The sequence below is a fragment of the Aphelocoma coerulescens genome, chromosome 8 (genome assembly GCF_041296385.1).
Source record: "Aphelocoma coerulescens isolate FSJ_1873_10779 chromosome 8, UR_Acoe_1.0, whole genome shotgun sequence".
Lineage (NCBI taxonomy): Eukaryota > Metazoa > Chordata > Aves > Passeriformes > Corvidae > Aphelocoma > Aphelocoma coerulescens.
In genome coordinates, this window is record NC_091022.1 from 11,626,987 (window position 1) to 11,654,462 (window position 27,476).

Below are 27,476 nucleotides of genomic sequence, written 5' to 3' on the forward strand. Positions count from 1 at the left end.
TTTACAGGCTGTGCTGGTAACTGGACCCAGGATTCCACCTGACCTTGTCAAGGCTTGTAGGGCACATGGCTTGTGGTGTGTTTTTTGTGAGCTAGAGCCTGCAAGGTGACACATGTGTATGTCAGCTTCCTCTCCTGCAGTGACATTCATTGCATGTTCCCTTCAGGTGGTGACAATCTCTAACCTCAGATTGTACCTTCTGACCAGCGATTTACTGATGTGTTCTCTACTCTGGTGCAGAAGGTTAATACAGACTTTTTTCTGACTCTCTTCTCCATCATATTAAGATTAATTTGGAACTGATTATACCATATGTTGCTAAAACGTGCTTTGGTGGAAAATACCCTGCACTTTATTTCCCTTTTTAAGGGCATTCTGTGAGGTAATAAACATTTGTAAAAGCTTCCTGTTCTATTACACAGAAAGAATTGTGAAAATCCCACTGATATGTTTCTGGGGCATTGTTCTGCCAAGGCAGCTAATTCACTTTGAAGCATGGACTGAAAAAAAAAAAGTTAGAGTGAATTACAGGACTATGCCAGGTTACATCCTAATACATAAAAGAGAAACAATGAAATGGACAGAGTGGTGATGGAAATAAAATTCAGTTCACAATTACGAAGGTTTTACTTTTTTGTTTGTTTCTTTTCCTTACCCCTCTTCTTAACTTCCTGGCTCCCAAAAGCAAAACCAAACCATCTAATGATAGTTAGAAGATCACTGTAAAGACAGCTGTGTGTATGTGAGGTTAAAAAAAGATGATAATGTTGTGACTGCCCATAGAAAGATTGTAAATTAGTGTAGTTCAGTATATCATTTTGTCAGGGAAGTCTCAACTTCTGTGTTGCTAAATTCTTTATGGTAAAATGTATCTTATAGGTAGATACCTGCAAAGGATCAACTTATTCCAACTCCTGCTTTTAGCTTTTCTTCAGCAACAGGAAAAAAATACAACAGTTAACTTACGCAGTTGGGAAGTACAATAGCATGGTAATACTGAAGTTGATAAAGAAATATGCATATATGCTACCAAAGAACTGCTAGAGAGAAGCAAATCCTAATTCTAAAAGTATGATGCATATGTATGAAAATTATTATTTTTCCAGGTCAAAGCTTTGGGGGGAAAAAACCCCCAATCCTCCTAAAGTACTCTGTACTTTCTACAACAGCAGCAAAAATACTCATATGCCTCTAAGCACTGAGGGATAATTTCTCTCGTTTTCAGGGAAACTGAGAACTTACGTAACAGGCTACATGTACCTTGGTATTATTGGCTTGTTCTGCTTATGGGGGAAGGAGAAGGATAATACAGCCTTGCTTGTTCTAACAAGATCTAATGTCTTAATGACTTAACACAATTATGCTTTTATCATATCTATGGCTGTAGTGTCAATTATTTTAGGTTCCGTTCCTTAAACAACTTTAAACTTTCTTTTACTAGAGAAGGCAGTACCTTTCTGATTATTATAGCTTGCTTGCCTTTATTCAGCTAAGGTGGGACCTTTCATTTCTGTGACTTATTTGATTCTCTTCTTACTGTACCAAATTCAGAGGGAGAACTGATTACTCCTGTAATTAATCATCTTGGCACAATTTTTCCCTTCTCTTTAAACCTGATCAGTGAGGAGTTTTCCTTCCAGGCCACTGGTAAAAATAGTAAGAGCTGGTGAGCTGGTAACTCATTCATGTGGTGTTTCTTGAAAAATTCACCAATTCATTGCTGATTCTATGCTCAGGGCTGCACTATAAATCAGTTTAATGTATGCAGCATTAAGAAGTCTCTTTAATCAGAATGTATGAGTATCAAGTTAGATGCCTTACACTCATAATAAGTCTTGCACTTTTCACTTATAAATTTAAGTGAATTTAGAAAGTGGCTTATGTTCTGTTAGTTCATGTTTAAATTGGCATGTGTTCATTTTACATATATAAATCAAGCTGCTTGTTGACTCCAAAATTGGGGCATTAAAATTCTTTGTATTGTCTGTTGGCTCTCAAATAAAATCCATTGTTTCACGTCTTCTAATCTTTTGGAATGTCCCCAGTGTTCTGAGACTTATTGGAAGAATAGCTCAATGTGTACAGATTACTCCTCTTTAAATCCTTTTGTAGTTTTAAAAATATAGTATTTTTTTCTTTCCCTATTTGCTCCAGACTGAGATGAAGATTTAGGTTAAGCCTGAAATTGGCAGACTTGCAGATAATCCAAAGACTATCAAAAATTAATATATTTTCTAGAAGACTGAATTAGAACTCCCTTTAAAAAAAAGGAAATATGTTACTAGTGTCAGCTTGCAGGTCTCCTAACAGAATTGAGCTATTTCTCTGTAGGACAGTATTTCCACCCTAAACATGACTGTCCTCAGTCATCAAAGAAATGAGCTACAAGCTGGCTTTTTAAGGCTGAAACCTTGGACAGCAGCACAAAAGCCTGTCAGCACTTAGGTGGTTTAAAAAGGTGCTGTGTTTAATCGTATAACTGCACGTCTCTCCTGCCACTTCTATCACTTTTTCCCTGTATGAAGAAGCTCTTGGTTCATATTTACTTTTAGATAATGTGCATCTCAGCTACCATCTTGATGACTAAATTAAGGATAAAATCATGCAAGACTGCTTTCATATTATTCTAAAATATATTCTATTTTGACCATATTGTCACTTTTGTTGTCTTATCCAAATTGTAGTCTGCTAAATGGTGGGTTGTGTTTTTTTTCCTGGCAGTTATTTTATCTTGAAAAATACCTACTATTCTTCCAGTACAACCACTGACTAAATTTTCCTCTAAGTTTTCCTGAAGGCATACACTGATGATTTTTCATTCTTTGCATTGCTTCTGTACCTTTCCCAAATCTTCTTTGAAAAGAATTTAAAATATTATCTGAATTTGCAAGTTTAATCCTAGTCCAATGACATTTTGATTTTGTCTTTTGTTCTACTTAGGGATGGTGTATATCTCTGTTCTGCTGGTTATTTATTTTACAAATTCTTTCTTGTAGTTCTTACAAGCATATTGGAGATAGCTGCTGGACTAGAGGAGAGTGAGCCAAATTCACTCCTTTGCCAAAGGGAAGGCTGAAGTGCAGACCAAATAGCCGTGGACTCTGATGAGCTTCCTTCCTGAGCCAGCACATACTGAGAATAGTTCAAGAAGGCCTTCAGGATATAGGTCTGAGAAAAAATGTGAGAGATTAGAGGGCTTAGGAGGGGAACTGAGTCTTTAAAGGGACTTAGAGTGATGGCTGGGTGGGAGAAGTGAAGTTTCTACAGAGACTGGAGCTCACAGTTCAACAATTCACAAAGCTTCGCTGATATAGAGCAACTTAACTTCTTCCCACTTTACACCTTTTTGTTACTAAAAGGTAATCACAGCCAAGTGCTCGGGGGTGTTTCCCCAAAGTGCTTCAGTTATTCTATCAAAAGGGCATCATCAATCTGTGACAATCCCAATAAAGCAGAGACTTCCAAATCTCTGTGTAGGCATGATGTGATAAAGCCTTATTGCTGGGAATATCTTCTTCCAGAATGGTGAAAATTTTTTTTCACCCACAGTATAACTCCCACCAATCCTCCTCCGCTTCTTGCAACAGCATCAGTATACATGGTGCTTTACAGATTAAAATAATACACTGTTAATTTTTTGGCAACTAGACATGCCATTATCTCTTACTTTATTGTCATAATTTCTGGGGGCAAAATAATGGATTCATATTACAACAGGAAAATACTGAAGAAGATAATAAAAGTAATAACTGAACTTGTAAAATAATATTATTTAACTTCTATACTTGCTGCTGTGAAAAAGCACGTTACAGTAGGCTTATATTTACAGAAACTGTTTTTGCAGTCTTATGTATTTCAGATGCCTTTTTAGAGGATGCAATTAATTGCATTTGCATAAGCAGTTTGAACATGATTATACATTGAAATGAGGTTTTGAGGTGATATTGGAATGCTTGGTAGGTCACTTGTTTTTCTCTGTTGTAAATGTCAGTATGCAGTACATAGTGCTTAAGGTAGGGCTGCTTACTATTTCAGTGAAATGTTTATTAAATTAATCAAATGCAGAATAAAATTTGGAGGCTGAGTGAGAAGACTATAAAATCAGGTCTATATATGTATTTATTAATTATTTATTTATGTGAAAGAATTGTTTGTCTTTATCTCACCAAGCAGCATGTTTTATCATACTTACATAGCATTATATCTGCAAATATGAATACATTCAGTACTAGGCAGTACGTTCTTTATCAGTAATTAGAAGAGAATTTAAATTGCTTCATCCAGTGTCTTGTTGAAATACCAGGGTGTAACAGCGAGTTTTCATGTTGGATCAGGGCAACAGAGGAATGAAAAGATCATAATATATATACATAAAATATAAAGAGCTGAGCAGGACTTGTTAAACAAATGTCTGGTAATGGTTGATTGTTCTATTAAAATGATCTGTTTAAAAACCCCAATATTTTAATACCAATATTAGTATATGTAGAAGTAAAATTGATGATATTATTTATATATTTAACTATGCACCCCAAAAAAAAGTTAAAAAAATTAGTGTCAGTGCCAAATATGGGAAAGCTAGGAAAAGCCAAATTGGCGTTTTCATTTGCAGTCTTGGAACCCTGGCAAAAACAAGACGTTAATCTCTAAATGTGACCACCTGTCTCATTCTTATCTCACAGGGGTAATGCTGTTTGAATGACTGATTCATTCTCATTAAGGCCTGTTGTAAACATCATTTGCTGTGTGTATTCAGAGCTACTCTGACATCTCCCTCCTATAGATATATTGGTGTGTAAATGTGTGTATGTAAACAAACGCGAGAGTTACTGAGCCAAATCTACCAATAGGGAAATAAGACATTAAGAATGTAAAGAGTTAAGATGAAGATAGCATTCAAAATATAATAGTCAGTCATTGATAAAGCTCAACTTGTCAAAAGAATTTGTAGTTTATGTAAAGACAATCCCAGTATAGTCAGTTAGGGATTAATTCAAAAGTCATTGTAAAGGTCATGTTAATCAATGATAGAAGTATTTTAAAGAGTATCCAAGTAAAAGGTTTGAAGAATCACTATTACCATGGCTTTTCTTTATTTTGAACCATTTCAGAGTTGTACTTTCTGGTAGATCAGTGTGGTCCAGTTGGCTGCCCAGCAGCCTGCAGCTGTTGTGGCGTGGCTCTGGGAATGGGTGTCTGAACAGCCAGCTCGCTTCCAAGGGCTTCCGGCTCTGGCCGTCCTGTCCCGGCACACGGCCCGGTTTGCTGCTCATGCCTGGCTGAAGGATGGAGCTGGGAGCACATTTCCTGCTGTGTGACTGCACATCCTGGGATGGCACAAGGAAGTTGCAGGCTATAAGAAAGAAGTGAGGGATGTTCATGTTCCTCTTGTCTATAGTAGCTACTCTGGTTGAGCCTCTCTGTGCTTGTTCTTTGGACATGCAAAACTGATTTTGTTTTGTCTTGTTTTTTACACAGTATGGGTAGCTTGTATTAAACATTGACTTTGATTTGGATTTGACAATACATTTTGAACTACCCAAACAATAGGGTAGCAAGGGTTACAGCACCCACTCTTCTATGGCTAGTATTTGTTTTGCATCCAAGTGCAAAGAGAATGAATGGGAAGAGTTCCAGACACAACAGAAAGCATGTGTACTAATGGGAATGTTCCTATCAGTTTATCCTAATAGTTTTTGAATTTTTCCTTTTTCTTTGCCGCAATATGGAGATACAAAATTGTCTTTCTGAAATGAAATTTTATTTAAAGTGAGGATTACAGGTGCATGTATGATTGTTCTCCATCAATAATTATAAGATTGTGAAATAGTTCTTCACTAATGAGATAGCCCAGGTCTGTGCCTGCACCTTTCATCTGTCGTAGGATAATAAAATAATGCATTAGATCAATATATGCACTGTAGCTGCATTATATACACAAAGTACACATTATTTATTGGAAGCTAAAATACCACAGAGCCCTCTGTTCAGGGAGAAACGATGTGTATATTCTCTTGTAGGCTTGGCATTCCTCTAGCCTGGGTTCATTCTTGGGCCTCTATAGTACCTCTTGTCCATATGTGTCCAACAGAGAACTTGAAATAAACATCATAATTCTTAAGTAATACATCTTAAAATAGCAACTGTTCTGTGTCTAAGGGTAATTAACATTTCTAAGCAAACCTTAAATTATCTAAACTATGTTTTAAAGCACATTTTAAACTATTGACAAGTTTTCATGTTTAATATAATGTTTTGCACAGTCTTTCATATCTGTAATGTGTACTGTAAGAATTTTCTTTGGCAAAATTGCTTACTGATTTGGATTTATCATATGTCCAGATGACCAGGTAGGTACTGAAATATATCCTGCTTATTACCTATGGCCAAAACATGTCCTGTGATATTTCTTCTTCAGTGAGAGCTGTATGCCTGCTTTTCTAAGAGTGTCCATTCCATCGTGTTCTATCACAGTACTGATTTTTTTTTTCTTTTTCAAATACTACAGTTTGACTTGCCTATGCAGACAGCCAGCTTTTTATGTTTGATAAAATTTTCCTTTGGGTATTTTAGGTAACACAAGTTACAGATACTGTCTGCAATTCTGAAATAACACACTTGAAGCCAATGATTTTAAATTGATTGCTGAAACGTCCTGTAATGTGTCTCACATGTAGTTCAGCCAAGTTTCTCAGTAATCGTCCTTTCCCATTTACGGATTATGGGATTTCAGAGTTTGGATGCTTGAAAAGAAAGAACAGATGTCAGGCAATTTCTAATTTTAATGAGAAGGAGGTTTGGAAAAAAACCAAACAAACCACAGACATGAAACACAGAGCAAAATAAGGCATTCAGAAATTAAGGAAAGAAATAGAAAACAACCATTTCTACTTTGCTTTGCTTTACTTAGTCCAATTAGAAAAACCATCAGTTAAGTCCTTGCAGCAGTACTTCTGCAGGGATTTTGGCCTGGCTTGATGTCATTCCTCTATGCTTATACCACCTTCTTTTCCACCTCATCCAAAAACAAAACCTGTTTTCAGTTCCTCCAAATGTTCCAACAGCCAAACTGCCCAGCAAATATTTTTGTTTTGTGGTTTTATGCTTTTGGCTGACGAAACAATGTTGAGAATCTCTGGAACTGCCTGTCTCTTGCGCAGGGCCTGCACTGCTCCTTGCATGGCACTACATTGTACTGCTGAGGGGAGTTCGTGTTTACACCTGGTGGTCTCTGAATCCATTGCTTAAGGACAGCTATAGAATACTTTCCATCTTCTTCCCTCTGTTCATCTTCCCTCCTCTTTCCAATTAACAAGGTGATTTAATAGTTGAGGTTCATGTATGAGGGTCACTGCTTTTGCCAGAGGAAAGATTTCATCATGTGAAGGGCTTGTGTGGTTTCTGGACAGCATGCACTGACATATCTTGTGCTATAGGTATTTATTGGTATTCTTGGAAGCAAAGAAAATACTCACAATCTAGTTATTGCCATCTTAAGTAATTACTTTGAAAATTAAAGGATAGGAGTTACCAGTTTTCCCATTTCTGCCTTGTGATTTTCTCTTCAGCTGGTTGCTTTGTTTTGTTTCATTTATCACTATGCTCTCTAACTCAGCATGCTTTAGTTGGGGAGAAAAGGAGGAGGGATATTTTGCCTAAGAAAATGGTTGTTTACTACAATGTGAATAGGTTACTGCTGCAGCTGACTTCACTGTTTTAAGAGCTACTAATTATGCAACATCTCCTGGAATAATAACATTATAAACCAAAAATGCATGAGGAATGAGAACACAATGGTGTGGTTTATTGTTTTAATCTTTAAGAAGACTTATGAACTGGCAGTTATTTCATTACCAAAGAGAGGTGGATGAAGGAGACTTTCCAATTCATTTTCATGCCCTGAAAAGAGCTGGTTTACAAACAGATACTTGTGAAGGATGAGAATGGGCACTGTTTTACCTTGCTTGCCAGTTACCTAAGAAGTAGCCTCTAGTTCACAGTGGTCTCCTGTTCTCTCAATTCTTTGGGTAAAACATTTTAATATTTTCTGTGCATAGACTGCAAGCTAATTACCCATTTCATTTTTCAAAAGAAAGTTTTCTTGAAGAAATTGTACCTCTTGAAGATGGCTTTTCATGCCTTTACCAAAGTAACTTTCAAGAAAAGTTAGTTACTATGTCATTGACCTTCCCATTTTTGTGAAATGCTGATAGAAAGTCAATCCACTGCCTTATTAGTAAGCTACTTGAATTCCAGATTTTTTTTTTTAAGTCAAGAAACTGTTGGCAACTGCAGTCCTTCTTGTGGGTATCCCATCCTCAGCACAACCCTTTTCTGGGTACCAATCTGCTCCTGTTGGTCTGTAGCAGTTCCTGACACAGACAGAGCCTGGGTATGACCCCGTGCTTAGCAGAAGCTTATAGTGATGGAAACTACTGCCAGATGTCCTGCAAAAATCTGCAGCAGTAGATGAAGTGGACATCCTCGAGTCCAAATAATCTATTAAAAAGGATTATTGGTACAGCACAAGCTCTATGAGGGCACACAGATTGCTCTTTCTTAAGAATAAAGTATATTCCTTAGTACAGTTGATTTGAACAATGAAAAAACAGAACTTAAAGTTCACAGTAATTGTTTTACTCCTGTGTGTGCATATGTAAGAATGTTTCTCTGAAGAACCTGTGCTTCAGAGGTTCAAGATCTGTCCTAAAGTTTGGTGTTTAGTCCAGATTAACCAAACAAGTGGAAACACTTTTGAATATGTTTATTGAAACAATCATAAAGCACCTTTCCCACTTCTGCTATAATATCACTGTGGGCCATATCCTTGTTTAGCAGCCACTCTTGTGGCTGGCCTGTCCTAATCCTTTAATAAGTAGATGAAAAAATGTTGGTCAGCTGTCTGATTTAGTAATGCTATTAGTCAGCAGCTTGTCACTTGCAAGGTTTTACTACTTTATCAGCCATAGAGAAAGAGGTTTCTTGTGAGCAGTATAATTTTGTGTGTCTGTTTTAATTATTTAACACTGCTGATAGAGTTCATTTAAAGTAGGAGACTAGGAAATTTCTTTTGACCTTGGCTGTTATTTTAGCAGAAGACTTTTGTCCAGGTCAATTTCGCTCTCATGTCTTAATGTGCTGTGTTATGGGCTAAAAATGTGGTATTCCTAAAAACCTTTAAAGAGAAGGTCAAATAACTCCTACTCTTAATGTAACTGCCATTGCAGTAATGAGTGTGATGACCTTATTTCTGTCCTTGCATGGTTAATAAAGAAACAGCAAGGAAGTTTTCAGGAGCCTGTTCATATGCAAATGCAGGAAGATTTCATATTAAGTTTTCATATAAAAATTGAAACTAGTTTTCCTCTTTTTGAAGATAGCACGTTGAAATGACCGTACATGTTTTGATTTCTTAAGCCAGTATTTTGGTAGATCAACAAAGAAAGCTAAGCCTAACAAAGATTCTCGTGTTTCTTTCCTAAAAATGGATTTTTGTATATCAGCAATTAAAAAAAAAAAACCACAGAAGCTTTTCATAGGTTCTTCAGCAGCAGTTTTGTGAAAATATGGTGATATTTGACATGTGACAGAATGAAGTTGTCCCTAGGTCTTGGATGCTTACATGTCAGAGGCATTAGCTTCAGCAGTATATTTTTTTGCTTTTTCTAAGGTGCTAAATGATACACATTTCCTCCATATGTGATAAAAATACAAATTTGGACCAAGAAGGATGGTAACCCTCAAAAACAAAGATGGTTTTTACAAAGAACAGCCCCCCAAATATCTTGTTTGTAACTAAAAGTCGTTCTTAAAACGCCTTCCCATAGAATTTAAGTCTGTATTTCTAGTTTTGCATTTTGGCAAGTGTCTCACACAAGTTCCAGCTGGGAGGCACATTTCCTGAGGAAACTGAGTCGAATGTAGGAGTTAAAAACGTACCCTGGAAGGCCAGTCCCAGAACTGTGTGCAATTCAGTCGGAGATTTCCATTGATAATTTGGCCCTACTTTGATCATCTTTTGGTTTGAGAAATGAGGGAAAAAAACACAGTTAAAATTATCTCTGCTCTTGTAGGAAAGCAGTGTTCTGTGTTTACCTTTTTTTTTTTTTTTAAGAAAAAGCTTGATAGAATAGAGTTCAGTTTTTGAAACAGGGAATTTGAACAAACCAGTATATTGTTCTATTCATCACTGCAATTAGAGCATCATTAGTACTATGTGCAGAAAAAGCTCATTACTACCATTCAGTTCATCAGAAACCAAGGCCACTAGCAGTAGATGTGTTAAATGTTGAGAATTATGTCAAATATTGTGCTTTGTATTACTTGAGGTGATTTTTTTAGTAAATCATTATTGTAATATCAAGTTGGTTGCGTGCCTTGTATCAAAGGGGTATTTTACATGCATTCAAGTCTTTAAACCTTCTAAAGATTGTGAGATAAAGGGTGAGAGTAACTAACTAGTTTGATCCAAAAAGATGCAAAACTGAAATGCAGATAAGTCAGGAAGCATGTGGTATCAGTTACCTGAGCTAAAAAAGCTGCCATTCAAAACCGGCTGTCAATTTAACTGTCACACAGATGAGCTGGAAGTCTGTGTTGCAAAGTTTCAGAACTAGTCTGCTCTGATCCCAGACCAAACCGTGGCATGGGAAGGCTTTGTCAGTGGGGCTTGCAGCATGCTGAGGCACAGTGCCAGGCTTCCTGCCCTAGAGAAGACATCCTTCTGTTTCCTTTTCCAGTCTCATCTCCATGAATTAATACCTCTGCCCTACACATAGATTTTATTTTGGGATCTCTGCCTCTTTTTCTCTTTGCCTGACTTCTCCTCTTGCATACTTCTATTGCATCACCCAATCCTGAACTCCTCACCCCAAATTCTGTAGAAATCTAGTTTGTCTTGTCACTGCTCCTGCTTCTCCATGAGGGAGTGGTAGTTCTCCAGCACTCCTAAGGCTGGCTTCCTTCAGCAGATGTTCTGAGATGAATATGCTTTGATACTTCCTGGTGATAACTGCCTCTGCAGGTGTTTAGCTGAGCTGCCAGAGAAGTTAAACCAGTAGTTTTAATGTCATTCCTATGCAGGTATAAGTGAGTCAGGAAGAGGGAACTACTTTTTTTTGATATATGGATAAGACAAAGCCTTGTTTTTCTTTTTTGCACTCCTGTATTCCTCAAAGAGTAGTGGAGCTTGCTGTGACAAAAAGAGATTCAGATATTTAATACAATTATTGCTTGTTCTTGGTTTGAATGACCAGCATAAGGGCAAGAAGACAATGCACATAAGTAATTTTTGTAAGAGACTTTTGGGGTTGTTTTATCTGGACAGGATTTGACAGTATATTCTAGGAAAATCCTGAATTATCTTCAAAAACAAAGTCCTCTGGAAAGTTTGAGGGTCTGGCTATTTACTTGTTGAAATGTGTATAACTGTCTTACCAGTTATCCTGTGTTACTTTCTTGGTTTAGTTTAAACTGTCTAACTTACCAGTATTTATCTTTGAAACATGGAGTACTTAGCACAAGGACACTGAAGTGTCTTTGTGGTTTTTACCATTAAGCACTTGAAGTTTCCAGTAAATAAGGTACAGGAAACTTGCAATTGTTAAGTATATTTTAAAAATTCAAAGTAGGTCATGTGAAACTATAAAGTAAGTCAAAATTCAAATAATGTGATGAACACCATTTGCTGGTTCTTGATTCTAGTGTGTGTTGTGCAGGTATTTTGTTTCACCATGTCCTGGAGTAGGTCAAGGTCTCAATTGGTTGTGTCATCCAGAAAGAGTCTGGGAATCTCTTTTAGGTACTTAGTTAGGATTGAGTTAGTAGAAAAAATTATGAAGTTCCCTAACCAGCATAATGAGGAAAAACCCTAGGTTGAACTTAAAAGTGCTATCAAAATGGTTAACACAGCCAATATCTGTACCTAAGAAATCATTTTTATAAAGTGAATTATGTTTCCTGTGTCACATGTGTAAAGTCAGCCCACCAATGATTTTTTTATTCTATATATTCATATAATAGATTACTAAATTTAGAAGTTAACCAAATAGAGAAGGTTATAAAAATACTGAAAGCAAAAACCATTCCCCCTGTGTTGCAGAATCTGTCTCGAGGTGCTTAGGATGACTCAGTAATGCCTGGTTTTGCTGAGTAAGCATCTTATCAGGGTCGAGCAGCAAGGAGGTAATTCAGCATGATCATTCCCTTGCAGGACAAGACTAACTAGACAGCTGGGGTTATTTTAGGATTGTGCTAAGCATAAGTATTTTGTGAGGCTAGAGAAGAATTGCATCCAAAAATCATCAAGCAGAGCAGAACTGACTACTTCAGACTGCTCCGTGTTGTTGATTGAAATATTTTAGTTTGTTTCCTTTCTAGTATCAAAATTGTCTTCATTTTGCTGTAAAAATGATGGTGAAATGAAGCAATAGCTTTGAAATCTGTAATAGAGTTATCACCTATTGGCTCTGCTCATGAGTTCCTTCCTCACCTCCTGCAGTATTCAAGCCTTGGCCTATATTTTCCCTGAGCAGGAATTCTGCAGTTTTCCACTCTTAGTTGAGACTTGGAGTTTAGATGGTATCTCATTATGCTTGCAGATTCATTTGAGACTTGGATTATCTGGGGGAGGGTCTCAGGGAAAGGGGCCTGGAGGCTTAAGCTACCCAGTCTCAAACTGTTGTGCACAGAATCTGCAAGGAGGCTGGATGCATAGACATGGGTTAAAGTGGTATGGAAGGAGATCCTCACAGTGCTCTTGGCACACCTTTCCTCTGTGTTTAAGCACATACTCACCTGCTTTTACTGTCTTTCTTCTACCATGGATATGAGCAACTCTTGCTTTACCTGTCTTTTTTCTTAATGTATTTGTCCTGTACTGATTATTTAATATATATTCTTGATAATCAGAATAATTGTCATCAAGCCCTTGGAATTACTGTTTTTTAAGTGGAGTGTGAAAGTATTGGGATCCAAACCTCTGTCTTCAGAAGGCAGAAGCAGTTGGTTACACACTAACCACTGATGCAAGGGAGATGCAGAAGTTCTCCCAGCTAAATGTAGAGAGCTGATCTTGTCTGTTCTTTGCTCAAGTGCCTGATCCAGTTGAGGCAAAATCTTTAGTGAATTTAGCTAGAATTATATGTATTTGTTGTGCAATATGTGTTTCTACTTAAAAAAGCCAGTCTGTCAAAGATCAAATCTCTTCTCCAAATTATAGTGAGTTTAGGGGACTTTTATTAAAAGAGAAAAACTCCAGGAAAGAGTGAATTAATTATTTATTTCTATTTAGCATGAGGGTAACAATTATATTCTCTGTTTTCTTTCTTCCCCTTTCTTCAAGTACTGTAGTGGGAAATGGGTTTGTCTGTGTTTTTCCTAAAGATGTAGTTGAAAAGAGAACTCTTGTCCTGAATATCACTTAATAGAATATAATATCCTTAGTAGTAGGTAACAATGTAGGAGCTGTCTGTAATTTGTGATATTTATCCATAAGTATCTGTGTATGCAGTATCACATACACCTTTTGCTTAGTACACTTTCTAATAAAGTTGTTTTCAGTTCTTCAATGGAGGCAAAGAAAGCTCTGTAATCAAATATTAGGCAGACAGGAAAGCATTAGCAGCCATGCTCAGAATAATTTTTCTTCTGCAGTTCAGTAAGCTTCTTATTGAACTATTCAGCAGTAGAATGAAAAACTGTGAAACCTACATTACAGGGCAGAATCTAACCAGTAATTACATGAGATTGTTAAGATTAGTAAGTTAAAACTCTTGTGTTCTGTGCAGGCTGTAGCTGGGAAAGACAAAACCACATTTGTCTCTTAGAAAATAAAATACCTCTAAGAATCCAGCATTTTGTAGTTTTTAATATATTGTTGTGTCCTATTTAAGGCTTTATTACTTTGCACCATTGTAGTGAAGCAATCAAAGAAAAAAAAGGTTTTTTGCATTGGCTTAAGACAAATCTCTGCATAACACTTATGTGAAAAGTGTATTATTTCCTGTGTTGTTCACTGCTGCTGTGTTGATCTTGATTTTTTTTGGTGGTATTTCTCTAATGGTTTTGTATAATTTAATGTTACCATTTGGGGCTTTTTAAAATTGTTTCTCTAAATTGATTTTTCTTTTTTGGAATTGTACATCTTTATTTATGCCTTGCTGCAATTCTGGATGTGGGAGGTATGTGACAGCATGGAATCCTGCCTGGGTTTTTTAGGCTGTGTTTCAGAATGCTGCCACCTCAGAGGAAATACCAACATTTTATGTACTGTCTTCATCCCAGTCATCAGCAGCTCCTTCAGGGGACTTCCTTCAGGCATTGTGTTCCAGGCTTGTCCAGAGAGAGAAGACATTGCTGAGTGGCTCATCCCAGTTTCTGCCCAGCTCCAAGTGGTTTCTGCTTCTCCCTCAGATAGGAAATGTTGCTTCCTTGCATAATTCACTCATAACTGCAGATCTGACTAGTAAAAATGAACTCTCCCTCTGGATTCTTTTAGCTGTACCTAAAATATGCTGTTCAGTGAGAGAGGCAACCCTCAGAACTTTATTATTATCAACAGAATTTCTTAAAAATTGGGGTTTTTTAGAGAGCTTCAGCAGTTATGCTGACAAAGAGCCTGTATTTGGAAGAGTAGGACACTGTTTTTGTAGTGCAGTTTTAATTTAGTCTTTCGTATTGAGCATAGTGAATCGAGAGATGTAAAAGAACACAGCATGTCTGTTCTTTCCAGAATAAATGGAAGAAAACCAGTAGGGCTGTATGTGGAATTAAATAGTTTTCTCATTGTTCTTGTAACTCCTTTAAGAAAAAAACCCAGCAAACAAACCAAACTAAATAAACAACTGGTTTAGATATAAGGTATCATATATGTTTATTTCGTTGCTTGCAATTTTCTAGGGGAATAAATCCATATACGTTACTAGTCTTAAATATTTTCATTAGTAAAGAAACTATTTCTAAAACCAAAAGTTTGATTTTTGCTAGCTGAAAAAAGTGGCAATTTGTTGTTTGTTTCTCAGGATAATACTAATTTTTTTTTTTTTTAATTATTTTCTGTTTTTTACAAATCTTCTGAGTGTCCTGCCTGGATTATAAAGAAAATAACTTGGAGTCACTTTTGAGACTGAAGATGCTTGTATTTGATTTCTTATATAAAATAAGGATTGTGACATGGATCTAGCCAGTGTCAGTAAAAGTTTATTACACTTAGTTTGAGATAGTACAAATCTGAGGTCATTCTTCCCTCTGTTTGTTTAAGTAGTTTGCACTTCATTAATGATTTGCAAGAAACATTGAAAATGAGACTCAGTTGACTAATTGTAAATAATTTACTTTTCCTAATATATTTATAATGTACTGAGCATACTGGCAGTTCTAGCAACACTTCAGTGGCTTTCTCTCTGCACTGGCAATCCACTTTATAGGTGTTTTCCAGAGAAGCTGATGATCCAGCATGGGGGCTGGGAAGGCTACTAAATTCCCTCTGGGGAGTTCCAGTGGTTGCTTTTCTTGCAGACTGGTCTCAGAGCACAGGTGTAGTAGCCAGGGAACTACTCATGGATCAACAGCTGGGGAAGAAGATGCTGCTTTCACACCTGCTGGGAGCTTTCATACCTGCATTCCCGCAGGCAGGGAATGAAGGGTGGAAACAATGCCCTTGTGCAGCAGGCAGTGTGAACAGCTCTTGATCAGCCTGGGTGACTCCTAGCACACTCCTAGCAGTAACATTCTCTATGAGGCCACTCTTAGTCTGGCTGAAAAACACATTTTTGTGCACTACCTCCTCTAAAAAAACAAATCCAGCATTTTCTTGCTGATTCAATGTCTCTTTTTCGTTTTTTTGAAGAGGTTCTGAAAATAGCACAAGGTTTTAACCCAGGTGCTATTCATTCTAGGTAAGATGTAGCAAGGAAAGATTATTAGAGCAATGACCTTGGATGCCAGAGATGATCAAAATCTTCCCTTCTTTCCTGCATGTTACACATGCTAAACTACCTTTCTGCAATCTGACCTGGGAACTCCTACCAGAAGTGCATGGATCTGTCTGGCTGACCCAGGCTCTGCAATCCCTCACAAGGATTTGGGGGACTGTACTACTGTACTCATGGTTAATGTGATACTTTGAACCTTCCACTGCACTGCATTGCTGGGCCAGCAGAGGAGTGGTTTGTGCACCCCTGTGTAGCATTGCTGCACTGCACACTGGAGTGCAGGCTCCTCAGGAGGCCGGACACAGGCAATACTTTTCCTTCTTAAGTACTTTTGAGTGGCAAGATTCAGCTGCCCAGCACTTTCCTCCACTCACCTAAGAGCTTGTATCAGTATTTGTCCATAAAGGTCTGTAAATAAGCTCCTAAGGCATAATAATGGTGGTGGAAGGAGTTAATTCAGACTGGGTCCATCAGTAGTGGCAGCAGTAAGGAGGTGCTGATTCATTGCCCAGCTGCTGCTGCTACTGGGAGCACACACGGGGTCTGTGGCAGACAGGGCTCTCAGGTCACACCCAGGGTCCAAGGAGAATAAGCTTGTCCCAGGAAGGCTGGCTGTCAACTTCAGTTTTGTGAATGTCTGTTAAGTGTAGTTTGCCTTTTTTTGTAAAACAAAGCAACTTAATTGCTTTAAAAAAATGGGTATTTGCTGCTGCCTACTTCTGAGGTCAGCATCATCACTTGCATTGATATAAACACTAAGAGCAGTGTATAGTCTGAATCTGTTCTTCTTTTTCCTGCTGGGAATTCTGGATGTGCATGAGCTACGTTAAGTGTTACGATTAGATAGCATATTGCTGTGTGACTCATGTTGTTCATCGCTGTTACCATGGCTGTTACAGCTACTTTGTGAGATGTTTATGTGAATATTTTTTACAGTATTGAAGTGATGGTGTTAACAAGTGTTGGGGATCTTTGTTTGCATCCTGAGCTGTGTTTAAAGGCAGTGTTTTAAAAATACTGTCTTTGGAAATTGGTCTGGTCTATGGGAAATCTTGCTTAATACTTAGAAACCTGTTTCTGTTTTTCTTATCATGAAGCAGAAGAAAATGTGTTTAGCTGTTGGCACTGCCTCTAAAAACCACTATCATTTTATTATTCAATCACACAAATCTAATGTAAATCCTGGTTGTCATCCTCTTTTTTTTGGTTATTGTGTTGGGTTGGGGGGGGGATTGTTTGTTCATTTTGAACTATTACAAACTGGGAAATAGCCATCATCTTTATATATATATATATATATATATATATGTATATATATATATATATGTATATAAAAACCACCAGAAGAAATGTAACTCCTCTTTTAGTTTAACAGAAGGTATATTGTTTTAAACCTAGTTGAGTATATATAGCTGTGGAACTTACACTACATCTGCATAATATAACTAGAAGAAAAATAGATGTTTTTCTATCATGTTGAGTTTTTACTGAAGATTAGTACAATCATGTCTTCTTCCTGGATTAGGACTTTAAATATAGATAAACTTTCACATATTAATGCAGCATTTTCATGATGATGAAGGCTGTTTAGTAGGCAGTTTCAGCTTTTATTTCCAGTAAAAATAACATCAATCAGACAGGGGGTTTTGGTTTTGCTATGAGTGACAAATTTAAAAGATCTCTTTAGCTCTGTTAAAAGTATGTGATGTTTGAATTAAACTTGCTTATTCTGATCACTTTCAGTTCTTTAAATTTGGTGTTAATTTTACAGAAGTTATTTTAATTTGCAATTTAATCTGTGTTCTCCAGTCTGTTATGTTTGTTTTCACTTGTTTTTCATTTAAAAACTGACAACCTGACAGAAAACTTGTAGCATTTACACTTTTGGTCTTTTCATCTTTGTGCCTATGTTCAGAAGCAATACATAAGAAAGTGATCTTTTGATTTGCAAACTAATCAGGTGTTGGTGCTTCTCACTGTAGAGTGCTCACTTGGCCATGATCGATACCCTCATGATGGCTTATACTGTGGAGATGGTCAGTGTTGAGAAAGTCATCACATGCACTCAGCAGTATTCAACCTTCTTCCAAGCTACAGAAGTACCCTATGACATTGAGGATGCTGTCATGTACTGGATAAACAAGGTATGAGTGCTGGAAAAGCAAACTGGGATTTTCTTTGTTGTCTGTATGATTCAATTAGAGATGAGAGGCTAGGATATGTATTTATGTATGTAGGTATATCAGGACTGTTTTGATACAGACTGTTCCTTCATCTGCTGTTTTTGGAATATAAAAAGATAAGTTTGCAGAAATAAGTTAAACATGTGTGGACCAAATAAATGGGAGGTCTAAATTAATACTGTAATATATACTACATATGACATCTTAGGTGTCACAGTCACGTTGAGAAGCCACGGTGCCTGCTTAAAGGGTCTCTTTTTGGCTCTTTATAAGTTGTCATGTACTTTGTCATGATTTAAATGCAAAAGTATTCTGTTTGTTTGAACATACCTTGCTTGCAGTGATCTACCTTCACTGAGTAATCGCATCAAGTAACAAGGATACCTTGTTAATCAAATGTGACTGAGCATAATAAGGGACAGGTTAGTTTGTATCATGTAAAGCTAACAAGCAGTGACCTTAGACTGTATCTGACACTGACATTTGCTGGTTTTGCTTCAGGGCTATAGTCTGAAATGTTTGGTTTATCTTTTTAGTTAACTCTGTGTTCGTGATTTATAGACCTTTTGAAAAACTTCTAATTTCTGTGACTTGTTTCTTAGAACAGACAACTGAATGAGCTATTTTGTCTCTAGGTAAATGAACATTTGAAAGACATCATGGAACAGGAACAAAAACTAAAAGAGCATCACAGTGCAGAATCTGCAGGAGGTCAAAAGGTAGGTGTGGGAGTTAAAGTATTTTAAACAAGAGTAAGCATTTATCTGTAAATGCTTACTCTTGCAGACATTGAACTTTTAACTGCTTGTTAAAGAAAGCAAAATCGTAATATTCATTTTGTTATTAGTTTTATAATTTCCATGAAAATACCCATTTAAAAGTAAAACTAACAGAGTTGCACTTTTTATAGCCAGTTGTCCTTTCTGACAAATAAATCTTTGATAGCAGGGAAACATCTGTTACATTAGTGCTAAGGAATTTAAGATTAATGAACACTTTAGAATGAATTAAAACCCCAGACAGATCTGATATGAAAAAGACTGGAACTTGTTTCATGGTTTTTAATAGTTTTTTCCTTCATGAATCTCAAAAGAGAGATCTGTATGTGATATTATGGGAAGGATTGCTCTGGCTATGATCCAAAGTACTGGTTGATTACAGGTTTTATTATATATACAATAAAACCAGATTATGTTTGATTCCCTTTCCTAACAGGATTTTTTTTCTTTTGTTTGCAGAGCTCAGTTAATTAAGTAGTATTTTATACCCATCAAAATAGGTAGGGATAGCAGACAGTTCCAGAGTATGTAAAATTACTTGCTTCAGAAAGATCCTTTACCCTGTTGTGATGTAATTATTATTGAAGAATTGGTAATACCTTTTGGTATTATCCCTGCACTTGAATGCAGAACAGATTTCCAAGCTGCTGCAAGGCTGTAATCCTCCTTCCCATCCTGACGTGTTCTCACGTAAGCTGCTGCCTCCTTTTCAGTGCCACTCTGAAGCAGTGACAGGTTACCAGCCTGGATTAGATGTTCAGCTTCAAAAAACATGAACATAGTGAATATCTTTGCATTTGTAGGGGTGTTTTAAATGTAAGGAAGGCCAATGAAGGCTAATTAGGTTGTGACTCAGCAAAAGAAAATGGTGGTTCTTCCAATAATGGTGTGCATATACTCTGGTGCATATATCCTGCCATGGAAAATTTAAACTGTTTTCAACAGTGATAGTAGCATAGAAATCTGGAGAATAAGATGTCCTTGAAAAGTTCATTTCTCAAATTTAGATAAAACAAAGTTAACAGAGGCCAGGCAGATAACCTGTGTTCCTCTGTCCTCTAGTGGTTTTTCTTTCTCCTGAAAATAACAGTAGGAAGTTTTATGTGGGTTTTAGGCCATCTTGAAAAGAAGAGAACAGTTTTGAAAATTGAAAGTGCATGAGAGTCTTAATATGGTAAACAAATATATATCAAAGTGAAAATTATTATCAGAGCAATTCCATCAAATTGTCTGTATTTGTAAAAATCCAGTAATATTTATTTTCACTTACAGTTTGCAACTTCTATTAGGAGTAAAAAGATAACATTTTTAGTTTATAGTTTATCTTCACTGTCAAAATTTGTAAATCAATTGTTGAAAAATTTATATAATCTGTAACTGATGCCATAAAGGGACTCGGTGGAATAACACATTTACCTAAAAATGGTATTGTGTTGTTTTAAATGAATTTTGAAGCTGTAACACAACACAAGAGCCCAGTTCTGTTGGCCAAGGTATAAATGCATTTGCAAAATAGCAAAATCATGCAACAGTTGCTATATCATGGAAAAAATGTGTATTTAAGGCCATCTCTTCTGTACACTGTGGTTTTGATACTATTATCCCAGGTACATGTTATGTTTTTTGCCTCACCAGGGATTCAACTGCATAAATTATATTGTCAAGTAAGGTGCTCCATGCTTTGGGGGTTGTATTAGCATGAGGATTATTTAACTCCAGGGTTTTTTTGATAAACTCTTCAACTGATGGTTAATTTACCATGAAATCTCAGCTTTTCTTGTAGTCATATGTCTCACACTATTTCCCAATTTTTCGCTTACTTTTCCTAAAGGTAACGGTCATTGCATGCATGCAAACATCTGAGGTTTAGAAACACAAGAAACATCCTAACTCAGCCCTGTATTTCTTCACAGAGGATTATACTGAATGTGGCTTTACAAGGAAAACTAATGCAGGTGCATTGGATGGGTCCACTGCATCAAATCAAGCTGGCCAGCATTTCTAACAGGAGTTTCTGTTAAATTATCATGTGGCTCCTGTCAAGCACCTCTTAGTGTTGATTCCCAATGCCCAGGTGTTTTACACTGATTATCTGTCTCCAGATTGCATCAGTCCATGTATTCCTCCTTTAAAAGCACAGAATCAATGTTGTATTTGCCTTACCTCTGCATCTCAGCAAAGCTGTGAAAGAACTGTAGCTGAATTCCTGTACCAGGTTTGGGTATTGTTGAAATATGTATATAATTTTTCATTTCATGTTGTGCTTTGGTATAGTCATTAGTAACAATAAATATTAGATTAAAAAAAGTGAGCAGGGGGGAATTAAATTCTGCCTTTTTATTAACTAAAGCTCTATTACATGATTTTCCATTTTTTTGAAAAATTAAACTATGCTTCTATAGATTTATTTAGAATTTTCTATGCTCATGTTACAGTTGTAGCTTAATTCTCAGTATCTGAATTGTTTTATTTTCTTTCTTTGATGTTTTTAAATTCCTAACTGCTGGTTCTATTTGTTTTTTATAACTTAGCATGAAGGGGAACTGGAATGTTCCATTGTTCAGCTTTTAATGTTTTCCACCATCATTTTCAGGCTGGGGCTTTCTAATTTAGGTTCTCCATGTTACCAAGACAGTTAGCTGTTCAAATGGTGAACTCCACTTGAAAATTTAAGAAGCTTTGCTATCTCCCTTTTTCTAGGCAAAACCTTTGTTTATTTAAGTTTCAGAGTTTCCAAGGTATGGTCAGGTCTTGAACCTGAACTAAATTTAAATTCTGAATGCCCCTTCTGATCAGAGATGGCCAGGCAAACATGGGAAGAATAGATAATTTTAGTCAATAGGGAAAACTTTTATTTAATTTTAATTTCTGGCCAAGAAACAGTAAAATTAGGTACCTAAAACGTGAAACAAAGTTAACAAGTAGATTTTTTTTAGTGATTTCACAATTCCCTACAGTTATACATTTTTAAATTAATCAGTTGTGAAAAATAATTTCAGTGTAACCCTCAAGCATGCCATACTGTTACTGTGTTGTTACAAAACTGTGGTGAATCTTCTTGCAATTAATAGTAAATTTCTATGTTTACAAAAGGTTTAAACATCAAATACAGATTATTAGATAATACAAATGATAGGATACACCTATTTTCTATTTCTGGATAGATAAAATCAGTATTAACAGATTATGAAGTTGCTTTTTTCTTTCCCTGTCTTCTGCTACTAGCTGTCTGTAGAAGATAAGAGAGGAAGGAGTATGTATGATTTTTAGTTCCAGGTAGTCCCCTGTGGATCTTGATCAACTGGTGATTTGTGGTAACCCCATCTTTTTCTGGTAGAGTCTCTGCATCTCTTTTCAGAATTAGGATTTCAAGTTTTGTAGTAAATAGCTTTGATTTTCAGGCTTCCACTGAATAATATGTAGTGAATGTACAGTTGCACTGGTTAAACTGCTGATTTTCAGTGTAGTTGGAACTTTCCCAAAAACATGTTATTCTTCTGTCTGCTTCTGTGGTTTAGACTGAATCAGCCTTAACAGATTTAAGTCAAATCCAAATCCTATGAAAGAAACAAATGTAGCTTCATTTAAGTACCTGGATTCTTCAAGCTTTTTTTAAGATCAGTTTAAACAGTGCAACTTCTTGTGTGAAGGTAAAACACTAACGCTGTAGTTCCACTTTCAATTTAATGTTTCATAAATCCACACTGCTAGCAAAACCTAACCTGTCAAGAAGAAAAGTTTGCAGCAGAATCAGCTTCTTGATCCGATCAATGCATAGCTGCATGAACAAAAATGATGGTGCAAAGAACATAGCAGAAACAACAGTTAGTGAAAGGCATGACTATTGTGTTTTGGCACCATAAGATGAGTTTATATGGATGTAAATTTATCATAGCCATTTTTAAAACTTCTTGTTGGGGGGATAAAAAAAACATCATGCAAAACTGTAGGCTCTCAGCCTGAGGGACTATTTTGTTTTTTTCAGCTGTTTTGTTTTGTGGAGTTTTATTTTGGTGGTGGTGGTGTTGTTTTAAACACTGGGAAGAAGTTAGCCAGGATTCTCTGCTTAGTTTGTTTCATAGTGACTGATTTTTATGAAGTTCCAGGGCAAAAAAGTTTATTCTTGCTGATCCAAAGTGACAGTACTGAATTTAGTAACAGCCACTGAACTCCCAGGTTGTCCAAGAGACTTCAGCTTTTCTGTATCTCTTTTCCTTTACGTGGCCTTACAAAATGTATGCTTATAAATCTTATGGTCTCTTTGCATTTAAATTTGATTATCTAAAGTCTTTCACTCCTTTGAAGTGTATTCAGTCATCTCAACCACAGTTTCAACCAAGTGGATAAATAAAAGTACATATTGGATTACTAGTTTTGAGTGCTGTTACTGTTATGCAGAGCTGGTCTTCAGAATTGAAATGAATGTGTGCTTTCTTCCAAAGAGTACTTCTTCAGCCTAACGTTAAATAGATATTGGTGGAGTCCAGGTCTGAAGTAACACTGCACCTTGATAATGCAAGAAGGATGTTCCTGTCAGTGTTAAACAGAGTAATAGGCAGCCTAGATCTGATCTTAACCAATTTAGCCAAAACCTTGCTTTATGATATGGTTTAGAATTCCTGATTGCTGTTGAAAATGAAGACAATTTGTTTTCAAATTTGCATGCTTTTCCATACACTGACTATATTTCGGTGAGATGATGAGAAACTGAGCCCTATGGAAAGTGCTTTAGTTGGATGTGACAGAAATGTCCAGAGCCACACATGGACTGCATCTTGTAGTTGATTTCTTCTAAGTGCCCTTGGCATTCTCCACTGAACAATCTAGTTAAATGGAGGAGAAGGATGTTGAGAATAGCTGTGTTACCAATGCACACCCATTAGTGCACGATAGCTTTTTACCATAAAAGCTCTGTATCATTGCTGCAGTTGTTTTCAAGGTTTCATAGAAGCACAGTATTTTAATAACATAAAATAATAAGGTTCGATAGCAGTTTGTTCCCTGGTGGTTTGAAACTACATTTTTACCATTTCCAGAAAATATTTATCTTCATTAAAAACAAAATAAATTCTTTCCACATTCATAATGGGGTTTTTATTTTTATTTTATTTTTCCTACAATGAAATCAATAGAGTGGTGATGTTTTCTGTGTGTGTTTATAGTACTGGTACATAATATTTTTATTCTTAATACCAGAAGTATTATGCCAGATTAGTGCACAGAGTTGCAGAAAAAATCAGTGTGCTTCAGATTAGTATTTTTTGATCAAATAATGAGTTTAGAGTTTTATGTATCAGTTCTGATAATTCCTCTGCCAGTAGTCAAAACTCCATCTACATTTCAGGTCATTGCACATCATGCAGCTGATGCTAATGTGATTTGTCATTGTAAAAATATAACTGCCTGTACCTCTTGTTGTCATGAAAACTGTCATGATTGTTTAAAAATATTGTTGAATGTTATTGTTTGGCTTGAAGTAACTAACACAAGCTTCACTGCAGTTGGGTGTACTGTACTACAGTGTGTTTATCCCTTTTCTCATTGCTTTAGCTTCCCTGCTTCCCCATGTGTGCTGCTGGAGTTCATTTTGATACTTGTGATATCATGACTTCAAGTCTCAAATGAATTCTTCAGTCGGATTGCATATGTAGAGTACAATTAGATGTGTGAAAGCATTTCATAAAACTGCATTGATCTGACAATCTTAGCTGTTCATGGGGGAAAATTATAATGTTGATCTACAAAGAGTGCAGACATATTTCTCCAGTGTTATTGCTGCTAATTAGCTCAATACGCAGAGGTTACAGTGCACTTATGCTTGCCATTAAATTACAACTCACTGTTATACAAAACTAAGAATGTTAAAGAAAATTGCTTTATAAAAATAATTTATGAAATCTGATAAAATGTTCCTTTTTTTTTTTTTTTTTCCTTTGCTTTTTGCTTTTATCCTTTTTTCCTACTGCTTCCTCTGAAGTCTCCTACCAAATGGTTTTGGAAACTGGTTCCTGTAAGTTTGCCCAACTGCTTCACTTTGATCAAATTGCTTATTTTGGGAATGGCTTTGTCCATGTCATGCTGGTCTAATCATTCATTTCATTTATCTGTATGAGCTAATTTTATAAGAGATTGCCCTGCAAAGGAGTGCATACTGCAGAAGCCTGTTTTGCAAGGTAATCTGTGCAAAAGAAATGTGAGATATGATGCTGGATAAGGAATTACTTTTCAAGCTGTCAGTGGCTTTGTACAAGGCAGTGCTACCTGTTATTAACTCATGTCAAATGATCAGGGTATTCGCAAACTACTTTTCCATAAGCTTTCAGTAAGCACATGTTATTTGATACCAATTCGCTTTTAAAAAGAGACTTGCAGAAGTAGTTTTTAATTGTTGATGCTACATGGAATCTGAAATCATATTTACTTTAACCATATGCAATCATTACACCATTCATCTAGAATTCCCCATTTTTTCAGCTGATTTAAGACTGCTGTCAATCTCTCCCCACACAAAATGACCCAAAGCAGCCTACTTTTACTGAGATTATAATTTCACTAAAAGTAATAAAAAAATAGCTTTCCATGTCTGCAATAATAATAACGTTTGTTTTCTCTGCGCTGTGTCACCTTGGGGTTATCATTACTTTCCTCTATCATGTGGAATTCACACTTGATGTGCATTCAGATTATTTGGCAACAGGTTTGGCTGAGAAGAGCTGTTTAGGTATATGCAGAATTGCATACTTCTGATATGAATTCCAAAGAACTAATTCCCATCTGTCATTGCTCTAAAGATTACCAAATAATTGGTCTAACAGTCCCTCAGATATTTGTTGTCATAACGAATAAAAGATTGCTCTTACACTGCAAAAGAAATTGAAAATAACAAGGCAGTTGCATGTAGGCAACAAAAAAAATTACTCTGTGTCTGGAAAACCAATTTAAAAGTACTGTCTCCAGCAGCCTAAGCAGTGTTCAGATTCCTGACAGTCTATGGGCAATTGCTCTATTAAAGTATTTATTACAGTTGTGACACACACAGATACTCTGCTCTTCACAGTATAGCTATTAAATTTTGTTTTGGAATTAAGGTAGTGTAAATGGAGGGAATAATGTAAAAAACAAATTAAGATGGACCATGATATCACAAATTTTTTGTCTTATTTTGACAAAATAAGGCTACTTCAAAACAGTTTCAGGATGTTTGTGTTCTGTTTTAGTCCAGGGTGTTAGTTTAGTAGTAATTCTCTTCCTTTGCATAAAAATGATATTCAACTATAAAATACTCAATCTGTTGAAAAGCTAACACCAGGTTGCCTGTCAGTTATCCATAAACAACTTGAACTAGTGGTATTTATGTTACTTTGTGTTGTTAGTTCAGTAGAGATGCAGTTAAACCCCGAGTGCTACTGATAATACTCAGGCTGCTCTATTACTTCAGACAGTCCTGTCTCTTCCCTTTAGAATAGAGCATGTTTCATAGTGGCAGATATTCCTGAGCATACAGGCAGCTAAAAACTCTGATAAGTAAATTTATAACATGTTATCTACTGTATGGTAAATGTGTAAGAGCATTCATTATTAATGATTAACTCTGAATACACACAAGCACTTATGACAGAGTAGCTGGTGTGCTGTTGGTTCATCTTTAGCCAACCTTGTTTGTAGGCAGGTGTCTCGACTATACCTAGACTAGTTTAAGTGGAATAAGATCAGAGGTGCTAAATTGAGATGGTTTAGGATCTCAGAAACAAGATGCCTGTATTAGCATTTATGTTTCAATTAGCTCTAGAGCTTTATAATAAATGTAGAAGTTTGTCTTTTGCATTGTTGGATATATATTTAGTAGCAAACACTGCAGCTGATGAGAACAGTTTCTTCAAATGGAAGTTGATTTAAAATGCAGTGCAATTACCAGTATTTTTCATTTTTTCAGTATAATTTCTTTTATCTTTTCAACCGAATTGAAACATGATGCCTGCTGTACTCTAATGAACCTGGCAGATCAGGTTATATGAGTTTATTTTTCCTGAAGTAGTGTGCTTGACATTCTCTACGATTAATTAAATCCTCTATGTCCATTTCAAAGATATGACACAGTTTCTAACATGGGTGGGCACTGTTCATAAGGCCAGTGAAGGCATCATCGAAGTACTTTTTCACAGGATTTACTGTGCAACACCACTGTATTGTAAATTTCAAATAATTTTGAATACTCCATTAAAAGATGCTATTCAAAAGAATATGTAAGTTAAACAGAGCTTTATATTGGCCATGATGCTCTGTCCGTCCATATCCTATATCTGTTACCATAACTCATGCTTAATTATAATTAAATTGTGATATTTCATAGACTTACTTTTAGTCATTTTGAGGAGTACATGCATGGACATAATAACATGGAATTTGAAACAGGGAATTTTCATCATAGTGGGTCACTGTATTGCTGTAGAGTTAGAAAGAATAAACTTTCACTGCAAGTATAATTTGCCTATTTCATTAGAGATACTAGGGAATATTAAGAACATGGAGAAAAGAGTATTAATAATGAATAACAGAACATGATTTTTGTTTGGTGTTAATGT

General features: G+C 36.2%; 1 protein-coding gene across 4 annotated transcripts in view; it reads left to right on the forward strand.

The window, feature by feature from the left end:
- Nucleotides 1–27,476, forward strand: part of CAMSAP2 (calmodulin regulated spectrin associated protein family member 2) — an 82,496-nt gene that overhangs the window by 22,514 nt on the left and 32,506 nt on the right. For 2 of the 4 annotated variants that reach the window (XM_069022453.1, XM_069022454.1), the window contains exons 3-5: nt 17,915–18,076; nt 18,751–18,834; nt 24,872–24,904. In XM_069022453.1, coding sequence (XP_068878554.1) covers nt 17,915–18,076; nt 18,751–18,834; nt 24,872–24,904 — 279 coding nt within the window. The remainder of the gene's footprint in view (nt 1–17,914; nt 18,077–18,750; nt 18,835–24,871; nt 24,905–27,476) is intronic. The other 2 variants (XM_069022457.1, XM_069022456.1) reach the window with 1 other exon arrangement.